This window comes from Mugil cephalus, chromosome 22 (genome assembly GCF_022458985.1).
Source record: "Mugil cephalus isolate CIBA_MC_2020 chromosome 22, CIBA_Mcephalus_1.1, whole genome shotgun sequence".
Taxonomy (NCBI): Eukaryota; Metazoa; Chordata; class Actinopteri; order Mugiliformes; family Mugilidae; genus Mugil; species Mugil cephalus.
In genome coordinates this window covers 15,240,320-15,257,928 of record NC_061791.1, presented here as the reverse complement: position 1 = coordinate 15,257,928, position 17,609 = coordinate 15,240,320, and the positions used below count along the sequence as shown (strand labels likewise).

General features: G+C 44.3%; 1 protein-coding gene across 1 annotated transcript in view; it reads left to right on the top strand.

Annotated features, from left to right (window-relative positions):
• The first annotated feature begins 213 nt into the window (after window positions 1-213).
• Window positions 214-17,609, top strand: part of camk1da (calcium/calmodulin-dependent protein kinase 1Da) — a 60,205-nt gene continuing 42,809 nt past the window's right edge. The window contains exons 1-2 of the mRNA XM_047575271.1: window positions 214-474; window positions 1,030-1,471. Coding sequence (XP_047431227.1) covers window positions 1,374-1,471 — 98 coding nt within the window. The 5' untranslated portion in view covers window positions 214-474; window positions 1,030-1,373. The remainder of the gene's footprint in view (window positions 475-1,029; window positions 1,472-17,609) is intronic.

Here is a 17,609-nt window from a genome sequence, read left to right as displayed (position 1 = left end):
AAACGCAACAAGGCCAGAAGTAGTAGTAGGGTCCCGTGTGTGTGTGTGTGTGTGTGTGTGTGTGTGAGCAGTAACTCGGCATGGGCTGACCTCAACCCTTGCAGCTGTCATAGTCTGGGGGATCGCCTTTCCTTTGTAAAAAACGAATCTTTCTAATCCAGGTGGACGCGCACCTGCTGCCGGGGTCTCTCCTGATCCCGGCCGAGACGCGCAGACGCCTTTGGGGATGCCAAATGGAAAGGGACGCACGATGGTTGTTGTCAGGGAGTTGGCGCATTGCGAATTCACTGCTCCGGCGTCCTGGCCAGACACATACTACTCTTCCTGTCGGACAGGGTGCAACCCGCAGCAACACACCACCGCATGCCTTTATTGTCACAGCAGCGTGCATCTGCCGCCACGGGATCACATTTAGTTACAGCGGCTACAGAGAACAACCGCAAGGGAGAAATTAGAAACAAGAGTTTTAACGCGGTAGGTTTTGTGTGGAAGGTTTGAAACCCCCGAAAATGCGGCGACATCACGTCAATTACCCGCGTTTAGACAACTGCAGGTGGCAGCCGAGAAGCAGTCAAGCGGGACGCGCGTGGCAAGCCTACTACAGGAAATAGAGGGGCGACGTCTTCGAAGTAAAAGCACGGCATACATTTAGGATGTTTTGAGGAAATTTGCAAACCTTTGCATTTTAGGTTGAACGACTTTTAAGAGATCTTTATGTGAAAATGATCCAATTAAATGTTGTTTGTTGTTGTTGCCTTGACATTTTTTTTTTTTTTGCTAGAATTTATTTTCTCTTTGTAGTGTTTGTAGTATTATTTAGTTTAGTTCTTATCTAGTTCTTAAGAGTGTGATGATGATGCTGCGTTTGATTTTGTATTTTGTGTCTGTCCTAGCACGGGTCATGTCTGTGCCCCCCTCCTCAAAATACTCTGGATCCGCCCCTGTTCATGACTCCATTAGTAGCAACTTGTTACTTAAATAGTTGGCAAATAAATTAATGAGCGTTCACGCTCTGCTTTTATTTTGAAGGGCCTGGACGGAAGCGCTGTTAGGTCTTCGCAAACTTGACGGGTGCTGTCCAGACGGCCGGAGAGGAGGAGGAGAGAGAAAGAGAGAAACAGAGAGAGAGGGGAGGGAGGTAGCAGGGACACGGTAACCTGCAGGAGGACTCACATGGTCCTGCTGCAGCGGAGCACAGACCACCGGGACTCTCCAACCCTCTGACTCTCAGCTCGACTTCAGTCTTCTTTCTTCTTTCTCTCCCCTCCCCTGCACTCCTCCTCCTCCTCCTCCCTCTTTATCCTCCTTTTAATTTCGCATCCCCTCCTGCCGCAGCCCAGTGTCGGTCGGACTTGGGCCGGTGAAGCAGCGCCATGGCTCGGGAGAACGGAGACACCGGGAGAGGAGAGACGTGGAAAAAACAAGTCGACGACATCAAGAAGATTTTCGATTTCAAAGAAGTCCTCGGAACGTGAGTACTCGCGGCTCTGACTAACTTCACCTCGGGTACATGTGAGATATTCCGGCGACATCCTCACTGGGTCCGTGTCTACATTTGGGGCTGCTCGTGGAGTTTTACAGTGGGATTTCTGCACTCGCGGCCAGTGTTTTAGATGATATTACAGCACCTACCACACTTCATCTGCCTCTTCATCAGCATCACTGCAGTTTTCATTCGGAGGCTTGTTGGGTGTCTGGTTGCTCAGCAGGGGGGCTTAATCACATCGCTGCTGGCCAGCTAATGTTTATTTCTGCTCCAGCGTCACAGTAAAAATACGCTATTTGTATAATGCAGTGTACATCGTTTTAGTAATTTATTATACGACTCTACTGTGCTGAGTGACACTAAACAGTATAACTGATAATGGCAGTACAATTTTGTCAACCCTTTGCCACTACATTTAAATAATTCACAGTGTTCGTCGTTAATTTTAAAGTATTTCAGAACTTTAGCTATTACTGTAGGTATTTAGGTAATCGTTACTTTTAGCTATTTTAACTCTTAAGTCATTACTTTTAACACTGTAAGTTCTTTTCCCATTGTTTTATCTTCTTAGTTGTTACTTTCAGACATTTCATCATCAGTTTAGTAATTATTTTTAACTGTATCAACTCGTTTGTCATTAATATTAGCGTTTTTTTTAACTTGTTAGTGCAACTTTGTGATATTTTGAGTTGTTTTTCTACTAGCTACTTTAACGCTAACGTTGGCCATTAGCTATTTTAACTCGTTCGACGTTACGTTTAATTATTTTAACTCTTTGGCAGTTACTTCCAGCTGCAAATACTCGTCAGCCATTACGTTTTTATATTTCTATTAATTAACTGTTTTAGCTATTTTTACTATTTCATCTCGTTCAACACACATTTAGCCTTTTCGTCTTGTTAGCCGTTATTTTTAGCTGCTTCAACTTTTAGCGTCTGTTTTTAAGCTAATTTAACTGATTTTTCTTGCACCATTTTTTAGTCTAATACATCATCAGAGTTTACGGAAGGAATTGCCAATGACTGACAGTTCTTTTTTGGCAATATGGAATTTATATAAAGATATTTTATACAAGGGTGGTCATCACAATTTTGAAGCTCAGTGTAGGCGGCTTTCGTCGTCGCCATCTTGGCAGTGCCTGACTCCAGCTAACTAATAATTCAATTCTATTGATTTGATATCTTTTTATCTTTATGTTTATTTATTGGTTTTAGTAAGGAAGTCTTGCAAAATAAGATTTTCACTGTAGGGTCTAAACTGCTTTGTGCGGTGCATTTTACAATAAACATCTTGAATCTTGAACTTGTTAGCTGTTACCTTTAGCGATTTTAACGTGTTAGTTACTTTTAGCTAGTGTGTTAACTAAGCCATGAATTACTATTAGCTGTTTCACAAAGCAACATTTTTTATTTAAAATGCACCCCTTAGTTTTGGCAATCTGCTGACTACTATTTTTCTTTTTTCTTTTTTACACATTCTCAATTGCCATAATTAGTGTATAGCTGTTTTGGCAGGCTTAATATACGTCTATATAAAGTATTTCATTTCTGTTTTTGTCAAGTTACTTGTGCATTGCAGTTAAGCCAGTTTTCCCCTGATTTTGAATTACATGGTATAATCACATTAGGTTTAGCATTATTGCAGTTTTTAGGGCTCCATAGGATTCTGTAAATTGTCAAATGCTAGCTATGTTATGAAATTCTTATCACTGACTTTTTTTCAAAAAATAAATCTACTCAGTTGTACTCTATGGTAAATTAATATGTTCTGCCATCCCGACCCTCATTGGTTGTGTTCTTGTGACATTCCTGTAGTCAAAGTCAAAGACACAGAATGAGCATGATGCTTAATAGTGATCTTAAGCTATAATGATGGGAGGGCAGGGAGTATTTTCTTGTTGATGACAGCGAGGCTTTAACAGACCATAGGAATTTCAGTTTTTCTGACACAACTGTGGCTGTTTCACTGATGCAGTGACAAGCTTTTACTAGTTGGAATTAGACTGTTTCATGTACTCTCCTCCTCCATGTTGGGAATTATTTTCCTGATCTTCCTTGTTCCATCTCACCTCCTTCGTCACTCCTTTCCCTTTTCATTTAGACAGCAGCAGTAAACCAGTCCACTCCCTCTGAATCTCAGACAACCAGCCCCTCTAAGCTCCTGCGTGGTCGTTCAGGTTTCCTGCTGTGAGCAACGTCTGCTTGGACTGCGGCCTGGTGGGGGACGCATGGCGCAGATGCAGATTGGGATTAACCACGCACAGATTAGGAAAACTTCCCCTAAATAAAAGGAAGTTCGTTGGATGTTGTGTAATGCTGAAACGAGGATGGGCGACTTGCTGATGTGTGGTTTGGTAGAGACGAGCAGGTGAAACACACAGACACGCGGGATAGGATGCTTAAAGGACTCAATGATCCGAGTCGGCCATGTTGCAGCCACATATTAACCAGAGCTGCTGACGGATCTTTGAACCGGATGCATCAGCAAAAAGGGGAAAGCAGGGAGTGTGTTTGTGCGAGGCGCTTAATGGTGGCGTGATTCGCAATGACAAGAGGAAGAAGAGGAAGAGGTGGCAGCGGCGACTCAGGTTGAAACAGATTAAATTTGTTGAATGTGATGAAGCAGACGGAGTGTGAAGCAAGTGGTGGCGTTTTGGTGTAGAAGCTCGTGGTAGGAAACTTGAAGACTGGTCAGTGTTGCTGCAGTGTTGAATATTGTCCGTGTCAGCGTTTCTCAGCGGCATCTGAGCCGACAGGATGTGATGTCACAGACCGGACGATGAACCTTCAATGACGCTCCGTCGTCCTCGTCTCTCCTTGTGCGTTCATGAGCGCCTCTTTTGTTCCGGGTCTTAATGCAGTTTTTGTGTCGCATATATTGTTTGTCTCCTAACGCTGGATAAACCCCACGAGGATTAGCTTAGTCTGCAGCTGTGCGTGCATGAGTGCGTGTTTGCAATCATGCACACGAGGCTCTTTTCGGTGTCTTATTACCCCACCCCTCCCCGGTGTGTGTGTGTGTGCAGTGTGCGTCCCCGACGCTCACCGCTCAATAATTCAATACCAACAGGAGTGTCTTCTTTGTGTGTACAGGTGCGTTTGTGTGTGTGTGTGAGCTTCAGGTAGGCTGCAGCCCTCAGCAGGAGGGATCACAGGCAACACAAGGGGAACAAGGAAAGTTTTTTTTTTTTCCCAGCGATTAGGTGTTCCAGTGTGGGCTTGCAGAAAGATACGGCAGATTTAGCTGGTTTAAAGCAGAAAGCTTCAATAAATCACAGATCAAAAGCAAATGATGGCAACACACTTACATTTTAGGGTTCGCTACTGGCCCAGAGAGCTCCATGCAGATCTGCAGCTCCTACAACCCTTGTCTACTTCTCTTGAACTCAAACCAACAATAAGAAATGCAAGCCAAAGGAAAGAAAGAACATGGTGGGATATTTCAACTTACAGCCCACACAGATTATGTTGAAGAGGGAGCTCTGGGTAGCGTACAATGTTTGGAGATGTGTTTTGATGATCCAGACAGTTTATGTCTTGTTGTGGCTATAGGAAAAAACGGATTTTTGTGTGTGTGTTTTTGAATTTTGTATGGCGTCACGCAGGTGACATCTGCGGTCATAGACGTAATGATTTGTCTGTCCATGTGTTCGTCCAGCTCAGGGGTGTCAAACATAAGGCCCGGGGGCCAAAACCGGCCCGCCAGAGGGTCCAATCTGGCCCGTGGGATGAATTTGCCAAAATTACACTGAAGATATTAGCTGAAAATTTTTGACGAAATAAGAAATTTCACAGTCGTTCATTACATGTAGCTGTACTTTTTTGCACTAAAGCAAAGGGAAACATTTGGAGTTGTCATTATTTACCAGGTAATAAGCTATTGGGTAACTGGCCCGGCCCCCTTGAGGTCAAATTGGGCTGTATGTGGCCCCTTAACTAAAATGAGTTTGACACCCCTGGTCCAGCTCATTCTTGCGATTTAATTAGTGTTTGTGCCCAATCAGTGGACATGTGGATTGTTTATATTTTGGTGGTTATAAACATGTGTTTTTGGCTATAACCCACAAATCCATATAACACCGTATAATAAAAGTCCACACAAATGTCCACAGTGAACTGTGCAATTGTAACGTTCTGCAAAATCACCTCAGTTGTAAAATTGACTTGGCTGGTGGAGGCGTGGTTCTCCACTCACTGTACGCTAAACCTTGTGTTTTGGAGTCTGGTGTCAGGGCTGGACGTGAGGCACTAAATGGACGTAGCGGAGGGTCTTTTCTAGTAGGCCTACAGGAAGTCAGAGTGTATGTGCTGGAGACAGAAAGCGAAGCGGTGGCCGTGATGGTGAGGCATTGTGGGAACATCACTGAGCCATCTAGGGCACGCTGCCCTTAATTGATGCTCCACTTCCCTGCTGCTGGCACCGTTCTCTGCACTGTTTCTGGGACTTCGCGGCCGAACCCTTCCGTGTCTCTGAATCTCCTCTTTAGGTTTAGCTCCGCCGCGCGCCTCCCTCCGTCCCCTCGTCCCCTCGTCCCCGTCCCTCTCTCTCTCTGCCTCGCTTCTCCTGACGACGCGGCGCTGCGGTGCCAGCGCCGCTTCAGCGCCGATTTAAAAGTTTCTTTGTCCCCGTTATAAATAGCGCCTTAAAAATAGAACAAAAGGCGATTGTTTGCTTCATCGGCGGACCCACGTTTTCAACAATGTGCGTGGGAGCGTGTGCGTGCCTGGATGTGTTGTGCCGTTAGATACGCAGCCATACGTGTGGTTTGCGCGGCGTGAGCGTGTGCACTTTTGCGAGCGCTGGTTTTTCTGTCACCTTCTGTCAGTTGGAAAACTGTGACCGGTTGTTGAGTTAACCGCTGTGTTGCTCGTGATGCCTGTGACGTGGGCAGTCGAGTCACATTATGACTTTTCACATATTTGATAAGAGGATATCACTACTCAGTATTCACCCGTCAGCTTCTTCTCATCAGCGGATGTGCTAGTGACCAAAAAAACTAACCTTTACTGTTTTATTTGTCAACTTTTAGGCCCAAATGTTGCCCAAAGTTACGCCGAAGTTCAGAGGTTTCGACTAAAAGTAGGACCTGTAAACTGTGGTGGATGTGTACAGTGGGCATCCATCGCCTTCATCTGTTGTTTCAAATACGTTTTGGTTACTTGTGTTTTGCTTGCTTGTATTAAACTTAGAAGCTTTCCCATGAACCCAACACTATGCAGCTCTGCACTCAGATACAGTATGTAGTCGACCTCAAAATAAATAAATGTATGTGATCTTTCTCCTAGATAACTCAGACACAATCTTACCTTTCTGAAACATCGCACTGATCTCAAAACCACGATGTGTCAGCGCTTGATAAAAAGGCAGTTTCAGGAAACCACTTAATTATCTACTTGGTAGCAATTTGATTGGCTGGAGATGAATCCGGGACCACGCCTCAAGACGGTCACACACTAATCGAACCCAATTGTAGGCAGTTAAATATCTTGAGAAAGCCTCTCGCCAGAGGACAGAGTGCGAGCGTGGGATTCAAAGAAGGATGGATCCTCGCGTAATGTAAAGACAATACGGCAGATTAACTATTATTGTTGACCCCTTTGTTGTTGTGTGTTTGCTGTGGTCGTCTTCAAGTCGTGGATGAGCTGAACGTCTCAACACGGATTAACGCTGAATGTGCTGATCTCAGGTGCAGACGCGCACACACACACAAACAAACTGAGCTGCACAGAGGAACGAGTCACTTTTAGAACTCGCGCACTGGCCAGCTGTCGTAACTTTCCTCGCTGCCAAACGCATTTAATGGGAAAGTGCGTTCGGAGCGGGAAGCCTCACGCGCATCTCTCCGCCCAGGTTGACACGTGCACCCGGACCTCTGAGCATTAATGATCATAAACTTTAGTCCATTATCGGATCACAGCTCTATTTTAAGCCTCTCGGCGACCACATCCAGCTTATAATGGCCCCGAGCTCAGAGCCTGTTGTCTCCGCGCTGCGCTGACACACGCCGCTCTGTTCCACAGCTGCGCCGGTGTTGCGTAACAAATCCAGAAAGGTGAAGAGCGTGGAGAAAGTTCACGTAGAGAACGTTTGATTGTTGCGTCTCCGGGAAGAGTCTGGATTAACTCATTCCAGTCTTTAAATGTAAGTAAAGGGCGTAAAAGCAGTTCCCAGTGCTCTAATAAATGTTTTTATCCTTTTACTGCCAATAATTTGACATTTAAAACATTTTTTATCGTAACCTTTCACTTCTTCGCTTTATTCCAGTGGCATTTGCCGTAGCTGCGTCAGCTGTTGTACATAAAAACGTCTGATGTTTTTCAGGCTTGGCATTAAACGCCGTGGCTGTCAAAACCCTTCATGTTTTTTTTTTTGCCCCGATATTTCACTTCTCTGTTCTCATTTTCGGTAGACAGTATCTTGTTTCCTCGTGGCCCATTAAATGGCAGCCTTTCATCCTTTGCTCTCTGTCACTTTCAAGAGACGCGTGAACTTTGCAAGGACACAAAGTAGCGCAGGTGGCGAGAGGAACCCGGCGATCATGGCTCGCTTTGTTTCTCCTGAGTGGAGGATTTGCTTTTAGTCCCGTTGCACAATCCTACAGGGTCTTGACCCAACATCTGTTTTTCCGGGAGGTGATTCTGGGATACGGCCCCGCTGCTACACACATGCTTGTTATGATGAATTTAGCGGTCGGTGGCAGACCACGTTTCAGCCGTGAAGCGCCAGGAGGGTGCTGGGAGTCCGTGCGGTTACAGTGACACGGCCGGTGTTGCTGACTGTTTTCCCGCAGGCCGTTGGCAAAACATCATTACAAGTCAGTTGAGGACGTTGTCTGGTTATTTTGTTCCTACATACGTTTGTTAAACCGCTGCTCTCTGGACAGGGGAGCTACGCTTCGTTGAGTAAGTGCGGTTTGTTGTTGCAGCTAAAGCTTAAAGCTGCACAAATATTTTTATATCTTCAGTTCAATTAAATGTGATCTATACACTGTCAAAAACCATACAAAGAGAGAAAGGAGAGATGTAACTGATGATGTTACATGAGAGATTGATAATGAATTCAATCAAGAGCACAGGGACATAGATTGTTAGTGAATATAGAATAGTCTAATAGAATTAGATTAAAAAAAAATAATAGAGGAAAGGTGCTTTGTGAGAGAGACAACTAAGTTGAGGACGGGTGCTCAATGCATCATGGGAAGTCCCCCAGCAGCTTAGACCTATAGCAGCTTAGCTAAAGGGGGGATGAGGGTCACCCAAGCCCTAACTATGAGCTTTCTCAAAACGGAATGAAAAACGTTGCTTTGTATAATCTATAAGATGCCACTTGCTGTGACACATCCACTGAGAAAACAGCTTGATTTTGCAGTTCCCCTTAATGTTCTTGCAGTCTTTCCCTTCTTTAACGTTTGGCTTCATCGATCTCATCAGTTTCTAGTTTCATTAGGTTTCTTCATTTGACGAAAAAGCCCCGATTGACCTACTGCAAGTTGTGTGCGTGGCACCAGACGGCACACAATCAATCTTACCAGCAGAGATCGACCGATATATCAGCCGATATCGGGTCGATATTTGCTTTTTTTGCTGGTATTGGTATCGGCTGTTTTTACCTGTGAATTTTTTATTTTGTAAGCATAATAGCCTAAGGGCTTCAATAAATGTTTAAACTGAGATGTGTAACATTTGTTGTCATCGTTGTCATTGTGTCATTGTTGTCATGTAAATGGAAGGGCAAAAAGCAGATGATGTAAACAAAAATCAATATCGGCCCTGGAAAAACCATATCGGACGATCTCTAGTTACCAGCTGGCTGGTGAATGTCGTTGTGATTGTAGCGTCCGAAAGGCCTTTCAGTGATCAACCATAACATTATGACCTCCGATGAGCGCCGATAATATCACACATCGTCTCTTTACTGTGGGGCCTGACGATGGGTGAGATAAATTAGGCAGCCATTTGATTTTGGTCAGATGGGTCTGCATTTGTTATCTAATTCTATTAGACTGGAGGGGAAATAGATGAACCGGTGTCAGGGTTATGGGCAACAATGACACAGTGACGTCAAATCAGTGAGAAAGTTCATGCAGAGTCTGATTGAAAAGTGGGAGCTTCAGTGTGAGCAAATCATTTATACTGACTTTCATCAGTTAGATTAATAAATCACTGGGACTCTGTGTCTGTTTGAAATATTAATAAGTCATTGTTATGTTTGCTCAATATTTTGTGAGGATTGTTGGGCTGGTCCCAAATACCCAGAATATTTGTTGAATCCTCCAAAACCTGCTTTCAAACCTCAGGTATTCATCTCTAAACTTAAATACTCACAGTGAAGGAGCAAAGGTTGAAGTCGAGTTAAAGGTTGAGGCCTTGCACTCTTGTATACGTAGCCAACGGGAGCAAAAAGAGAGGCATGTTAGCTGGCTGCTAGCACAGCTGTGAAAATGAAGCCATTGATGGAATAATAACAAGGGACGTTTTTGCGTTGTGGTTCACTCAGTATGTCTACAAACCTGGATGCAGCCCTGTTAACCTATTAGTCTGCTTGATAGGAAACCTGCACCATGGTGAACTAATCGAGTGGAAAGGACCAATATTTCCTTTGAGCAAGGCACTTGGAGTGAGGCAGACGTGGAGGCAGACGTGGAGGCAGACGTGGAGGCAGACGCCGCAGACACAGAGCAGAACCCGTTTCCTAGATGAATCAAAATTATGTCTCTGTCATCGTGTGTTGTGGTTACCCTCCGGGAAATGCTTTTACTCCGCGTTACGTGTCGGAATCACACCGCTCATAGCTTCGCTCCAAGCTTCCATACCTGACCTGTATATCACGTTAGAACCAATCAAACACAGCCAGCACACCCACAGAGCAGCCAAACACCCTCAGACGGCGGCGCCACAGCTGTAATTAGATTAAGAGTCGCACTGTATACCACATCTATGAGTCAGTTTGTGTCTCCCTTCGTGTTTTTCGTGTTTCCCCCGATTCGCTCGTGGCACATGAAGCTTTGAGACGAGATGGTGAGATCCTGTTGAGCCTTAATTGTTCTTTGACCACGCAAAATGTTCAAAGCAGAAAACGGATTATTCACTAAATAAATCACTTTCAAAACACGAAGAAAGACAGGTTCTCGACAAAATGCACCTACTGAGTATTTTTTAAATTTCATTCAACTTCAGTAGTTCAGTAATCCCCGATGGCTGCGATACCGGCAGACTCCAACCAAATTGGCAGCCTCCACCTGAACAGAAAGGCAACTCAGAAAGCAGCTTAGCATATTTTCCCTTTAGGCTCTGCTGCTTCTGACGGAGCCAGTGAAAAATACAACAAAATACTAGAGCAGAGGAGGAGGACAAAGAAGAAGAGATAAGAGAATGGAACTGAAGAAGGAGGGAGGGGAATAGGAGCATATATAAGCCCGAGGGGGCTCGGGGGCTCCTAGCGGTGTCCTGGAAGTCATTCCTCCGTCGCTCTTTCACTCCTTGCACCATCTGCCGCCACTAGGAAAGCAGAAAGCGTTTGCTGCCTTCGACCAGGAAGCTCATTATGCAAAACGCAGAGCGGAAGCTAATGAATCCTCACATTAATGATTATAGAGGTAATGAACTAAAGGTAAGCTGCAGTCACTTTAAAGGAGCGCCTCAACCTCGGATGTGGGGCACCGGTCAGAATCCATCAGGCTGCGTCTGGGAGCGAGAGAACAGGTCGCACAGATTTGAGTGATTTTCAGAGCAAGATGAGGCAATGGTTCAAAGAGTGGACGAGAGCTGTGCAGTATTCAGCTGAGACCTGTGTTGACAGTGGTAAATAAAAATGTTAGGTGGTTGGTGTTGACTTTTGTCATCTGAACTTGATATGAGGGTTTCCTCACTGACAGTGTAAAGATGGATGAACCCTTCGTATATTGACTCATAGGTTTTCTGATCAGAGGTTTTGAAGCTCAGTGTGGTGGCTCAGGCCACCGCCATCTTGGCCTAACTACTAACTCCTGGCTAATTAAAGGTGGTAAAGCAGTAACTCACAGTGGTTTGAGGTGCTTGGTGCTTCATGTGGCATGGCCCACATTTTTTTTTAGATTTTGAATGCTCTCCGTGTCTTTTCTGGAGTGTGATTAAAGTTTTATTGTACAGATGGTTCACAAGTGCTACTGGATTCTCGTCCACCTCTGTCAGCAACCCCGACTTTTGTCTGTGGGTGACGCTGCAACAGCATGATTAACTTCCATTAAAGTAATCTGTGGCTACGATCGTAGCGCTCTTGGAATTTCCGTCCGCAAACAAACTCTTTCCATCACCAGCTCATTGGTGACATGTTATATTACTTCAAATGATAAAGCAAACTCTCTTTTGTTGTTGTAGCCAGTGGGCAGGACACTTTTACGTGCGTAGATAGTTTCATATCTCACTGCCATTTTTATTGGTTAATGATTCACTTGTCTCTCGTCTTCGTTCAGCATTAAATCCGCCGCAGTGACCTTATTAGGGCTTTATCATATAGCAATCAGATTAGTTACATCGCAACAACATGTACCCGACTAATATTTGGCAGGCGCGGGGGGTTGCCGTGGCAACAGGTAGCTGTTGCCCATCAGATTGTGAATGATCGCTGCCGTTAATGGAAGCAGCGCGGCGGCGGCTCCGCCGTTTGCCTGCGCGCTGCACTCTGTCTTCTGGACAGGTAATTTAGGGCGGCGCACACGCACGGAAAAGACAACAAAATATGATGCAGGCGCACAAACACGGAGACGGGGCGTTGCGCCAGCCACAAAATCACTGATATTTATGTTAATCCACATTTAAAAGATACCATAACTCACACACACACACATAGCGATACTGTAAGATGACTCACGAGCATTCTCCTCTGGTAGGGATTACACTTCACAGAGGAATGCACACACACACACTCACACACACGCACTCATCTGCACCTTGGGGGCTTTTTCGGTATTATAGCAGACCTACTTTTACAGAGTGCCTCTACTGTACTTAGATCAGTGTGTGCCTGTGTGTGCGTGCGGTTGTTTATCTGGCGCAACTTGGCCCAGTTACACTCGAGTCGTCCTTCAGCGGAACACAAAGCCACGCGCACGCACACCTTCAAACTCAAGTCCCAAAGTCTTAAAACTCGGTTAGATGGCGAGAGAGATGCGGAGTCGGGGCGACATCCGCGCGCAAATCCTGCTTAACCGTTTGGCGTCCAGCAGCTGCGTGTGCTGTGTGAGAGAACGTTGCATGCGTCACCGGCCCGGCCTGCGGACCGGCTGCACCATCGAAGCATTTGTCTTAAGAGCCACTCGGCGCACCGTTATCCGTGCTCCTGCCTCCTTAACAGATTCGCGTTACGTCATTTAATTTGCACCTTGATGCGGCGACACCGTCGTGACATGATAGTTGATCATCAGCTGCGCGTCTGCATTGTGTTAAACCACCTGTTCCTCTTGAAGTCGTTCTCGCCAGATTGAGACAGAGCCGGAAGAGATTTGACAGTCACAGGAGGGAGTGAGGACTGATCAGGATCTGTGTTCTCAGCATCTGCACCAGAAACATGGTTAGACTCTTTTTAGGAATCTTTGTATTTGTACCCCTAAAATAATAATTATAGTAGAGGTAACAATAAAGCATTTCATTATTATTTTCTGACATTGTCTTCTAACATTTTTTTTGCTTTCAGAGATGGCACAGGTTCAACCGTTTGACATTTAATGCTGGGTTTCTGAAGTCATGTGACGCGCGCTCAAATCCGCCGTGTGAGTTAGACTCGCGCTGCTCACGGCAGAAAGGGCAAGAGGTAATTGCATGACACCAATCGCGTTCTTTTAAATCAGCGGTGCGGATTCAAAACGCACGTTAGCAGGCAGACGTGCAGAAGGGTATGTGGCGGTGCCGAAGCTACTTCAAAGTGCCGGTCCGTGCATATTCTCCGCATAGTGTCAAAAACGTCAGCTGGCAGAGGCTAGTTGAGTCTCTGAGCTCAAAGATCTAACCGATGTTTGCCAATGATTGTCAGTGCAAAGGAAGGTGGATAGAGCAGGAAGAACCGGATGAGCCAATGGGCAGAGAGTGAAATCTATGACTGTCTATCCACACAAAGAGAATAAATATATATATATATGTGTATTACATGCATTTTATGGACTCTGTGGATGCTTATTTCAGTGGACATTTCGTTCCATTTTAAGCTGTCCTAGTTAATCATACATACTATTTGTTGAAATTCACAGGTAGAGTCGCCGGAAAGAGCAGATCGGACACAAATATGAAGGGACAGAGATAGAGCAGCATGCTGATGATCAAACCCAAGCAGCAGGGTTTCAAGCTATTTCACCCCATTTAAAACTCAGTTGACTAAAGTAATTGATTAAGTATTATGACTGTGTTACAGTAATGTGTTAATGGCAAAGCACTACCCTGGACTGCATGGGTTTGGGGGATTTAGTACAAGACTTGTAGGGGAAAAGGCGTATGCTATCCCTCCTGTTTATGAAACTACACTGACATGGCAAATGAACATAACAACAGACCTCCTTTGGTAGTTCTCGCAGCTTGTTCTCGACACATCAACTCTTTGTCTCACGTGGTGTTAGACAACTACTCTGTGATTGGTCAGAAATTGGAAGTAGGTGTGGTTTACCCGGAAAAGCGGAAGCGTCGTTATTCCCGGCATTTTCCGGTCATGCAGTGTATCGTTGTGATGATCAGCTGGCCAAGGCGGTGAGAAAATATGAGAATATTGTGATACATCATGTAAGGAATACCAAGAGACAAATGGCTAATAATTCTTGTGAATGACCCGGCTAGAGCAAACTTTGTTCTCATTCTGAGAAAACGAACAAACTAATGATGTTAACTTAACTTAATTAACCTCCTGAGACACAGCGTCCACATATGGGGACATTATGTCTTAGGTTAGTGGCTTATTCTGCTCCATGTAGGCCTGTTGTCCTCATAAGACACTTTTGTCTGCCAGATACTGATAGCGAGGGGTCAAGACACTTGTTTATTTATGCTGATATGACATGCATATTTAACAAATTCACAAGTACTCGTTAGAGGACGTTGGAATGTTATCGTTTACAATTTTGTTTTTTATTTAAAATAAACAGTTTTATATTTTGGTACACGTTGATGACTTATTGTAATATACAGTAAAATAATAACTGTGTCTACATGTTGTTTTTTCAAAAACTACTTCCAGTATACTTATATATATACCTCTTAGGTCCTACTAATCCTAAATACCTAAAAAAATATATTTTATCTTTTATTAGCCTGTTATATCTCGTTTACCTGATTACTACAAAAACTTAAATGTAAAAGCATCTACCGTAATCTTTCTTTGTTAGGTGCCTCTGATTTCTGTCGACTTCACAGATCATTAAGCCACAACTGCACAAATAGTGCAAAAAATTTACTCGGATTAATCGCTGAGTTGCCGTTGATTAATTTTGATTAATTGCGATTAATTATGATTCATTTTTAATCTATATTAATCACGTTTCATTTTGCATGAGCGAACAGATTCAAGAAAGAAGGGAGTATACAAATGCACTTAGCTTTCAGCCACCCACTAAGACAAACTAACTTGTTGACATTGTCTGAGAGGAGAGCTTCTTATTTACAGTGTTGCCTTCAACAGGGAACAGTCTCTCACATGGAACAGTGGTTGCCAGCTTGTTTTTGTCTTGTCTTTGTCTTGCTTTGTCTCAAGCTGGGTGACGCATGTGCACGCAAGTGCTAGCAGATTGTGCATAATACTTTATGTCGGTCGACTGTGTTACTCACGTACTACTCACATTTCCCATGGAGAGGACCAACGTGGTTCTGTTGCCTGTCACTACAGGATCAAATCCCCATTTGCGCATGGGCAATGGTACTTCTACTTAGACACAATGCATTGCCAAAGACTTTTCGCAGTCCTAGTTTTAAGCCTTTCTATGCAAAACCAGACCGTTGGGAGGTACAGGTTTCTGCATGACTCAGAGCATTAGTCAACATTATTTGGGAGGTGACATCATTTTTGGGTCACGTCTTCAACCCCCTTCAACCCTAATAAAGAATTCACACTTCTGTTGTGTAATTGTTGCCGCAGTCCCTGCCCGTGGGTACCTTTCACTCCTCGCGGCCGGCCGCACCCTGGCCCTGTCTATGTTTAACTTCTGCATATGTGACGTTATCGGTGATTAAATGCCTTTGTAATCCGTCGGACCGAGCCAACATAAAGCTCACTGAATAACTGTTACGCTGTTAACGCCTGTTCTCTTGTGTGTGCGCGACTGCGTTTGGGTGTGACAGCGGTATATTTGGTTGGGTGTGTATGTGTGAACAGATACCGCAGAGGTGCCGGGGAAGTGAAATCATAATTTAGTCACATGGATAAACACGTAGGGGCATGTAAGTGTGTGTTAGTGATAAAAACTCCTCCGCTAATAATTGAGTACAACAAAGCACCTTTAAATATTTACGACAGGTTTATTAATACTTATGCAACCACTTAAACCACTTTTTGAATGAATACAAATTGGCGCGGAAGGTTTATCTGTAGTTGCTAATTTCCATCACATGAGACAATAGAGTGAAAATAACACTGTTACATGTCATAACCTGTCCTGGTGAGGCTGTAAAGCAGCATTTTCATTGACACTCTTATTCACTGATAGAGCTTACTAAAGACTAAAGTTATTTATACACTGTATAGAATTCTTCAAACAGACGTGTGCTGGTATGTTTTAGAGTACAGTCTTCTTGGCATTTGATTATACTGGAGATACTTGTCCAGTGATAGCAAAAGGTTAGACAGATCAGGTGGTATATATGACTCTTCTTTCTGCTGGTAGAACTAATCCTCCTTTACTTAACAGAATATATTTTGTTGTGCTGTATACTCGGGCTGCACGATAATGTGAATCACGTTTTTTATGCTTAGAATTGAGATCACGATTCTTTGGCACGAACAAAACGAAACAAAAAACATTCAAATAGTCATTCAAGTATCAAACACTGAGATTTCCTTAGAATGTAGAGAATACGTTTGAACAATAGGTTCGTTAGCTCGTTAGCCATCCATTTAACTCTCTTTACCGCTGACTTCTCTCTGCTTCTCTCCCTCACTGTTTCCACACACTCAACTGTGCTGCCTTTAGGGGCGCTTGAAAAAATCCGTTTAAAAATGGGGGCATTTGTTTGCGATGCCGCTCATGAAATAAAATGCTTATGAATCACTGTGTTTTGAAATGATATCATCCAGATTGCGATGTTTTAACGACTTATCGTGCAGCCCTGTTGCTTGTTAGTTGCTGATTGGTTGGTGTGAGTGCGAGTGTGAATGGTTGTGTGTCTCTGCGTTAGCCTCGTGATAAACTGGCGACCTGTCCAGGGTGTACCCCCGCCTCTTGCCCGATGGCAGCTGGGATAGGCTCCAGCAACCTAGTGAGGATGATAATGGTGACCACTAGTTGCCATGCCAACTGCTACACAGTTCCCAGTGGGAACCGGTTACCGAAAAATCTGGATCCCTCATGACTGTCGGCCTAAACGTGCAAGACTCATGCCGTTTTACCCGAAAGTCGTATTTGAGGAAACGTGGACTCGCTCTCCTCGACCATCCCACTTCTTACAATACGCCCGCTCCTTTCTTTCTCCATTTCTCACCATGTTCCTTGTACAGACTGAGAGGCTCTGGTGCTGTGCTGGCGGCGTTCACTCGTCACTGCAGTTGGCCACGCTGATGCTTTTGCAGTCTTTCAGTTTGATATTTAAAACGCTGCTGGTCACTTTTTTCTTTTTTTATTACTGTTAGAATTTGTTTGGTATTTGAGTCACAAAATGCTTTGAAAATGCAGAGGTTCGGAACAGACGCTGATTGCGGTGTGAAGCTTTTCTCAAGAACTGCTCAGCTAAACCACAAACAAAACAAGCAAAAGATTGAACAAGCTGCTTTCAGTGAGTTTTGCCCCGCTGAAGACGCACAAAGAGGGGAGAAAAAAGAGCTGCCAATCAACGTGCCGGCACCTCTAACGATTAGCTTTATCTCAGGGAAATTGGAAGAAACGCTTCTATTGAAAGCTATGGTGAACATGCTGTTTTAAGGTCTCGTTGATGCCTCTTTTAAAAGGACTGGACCGAGC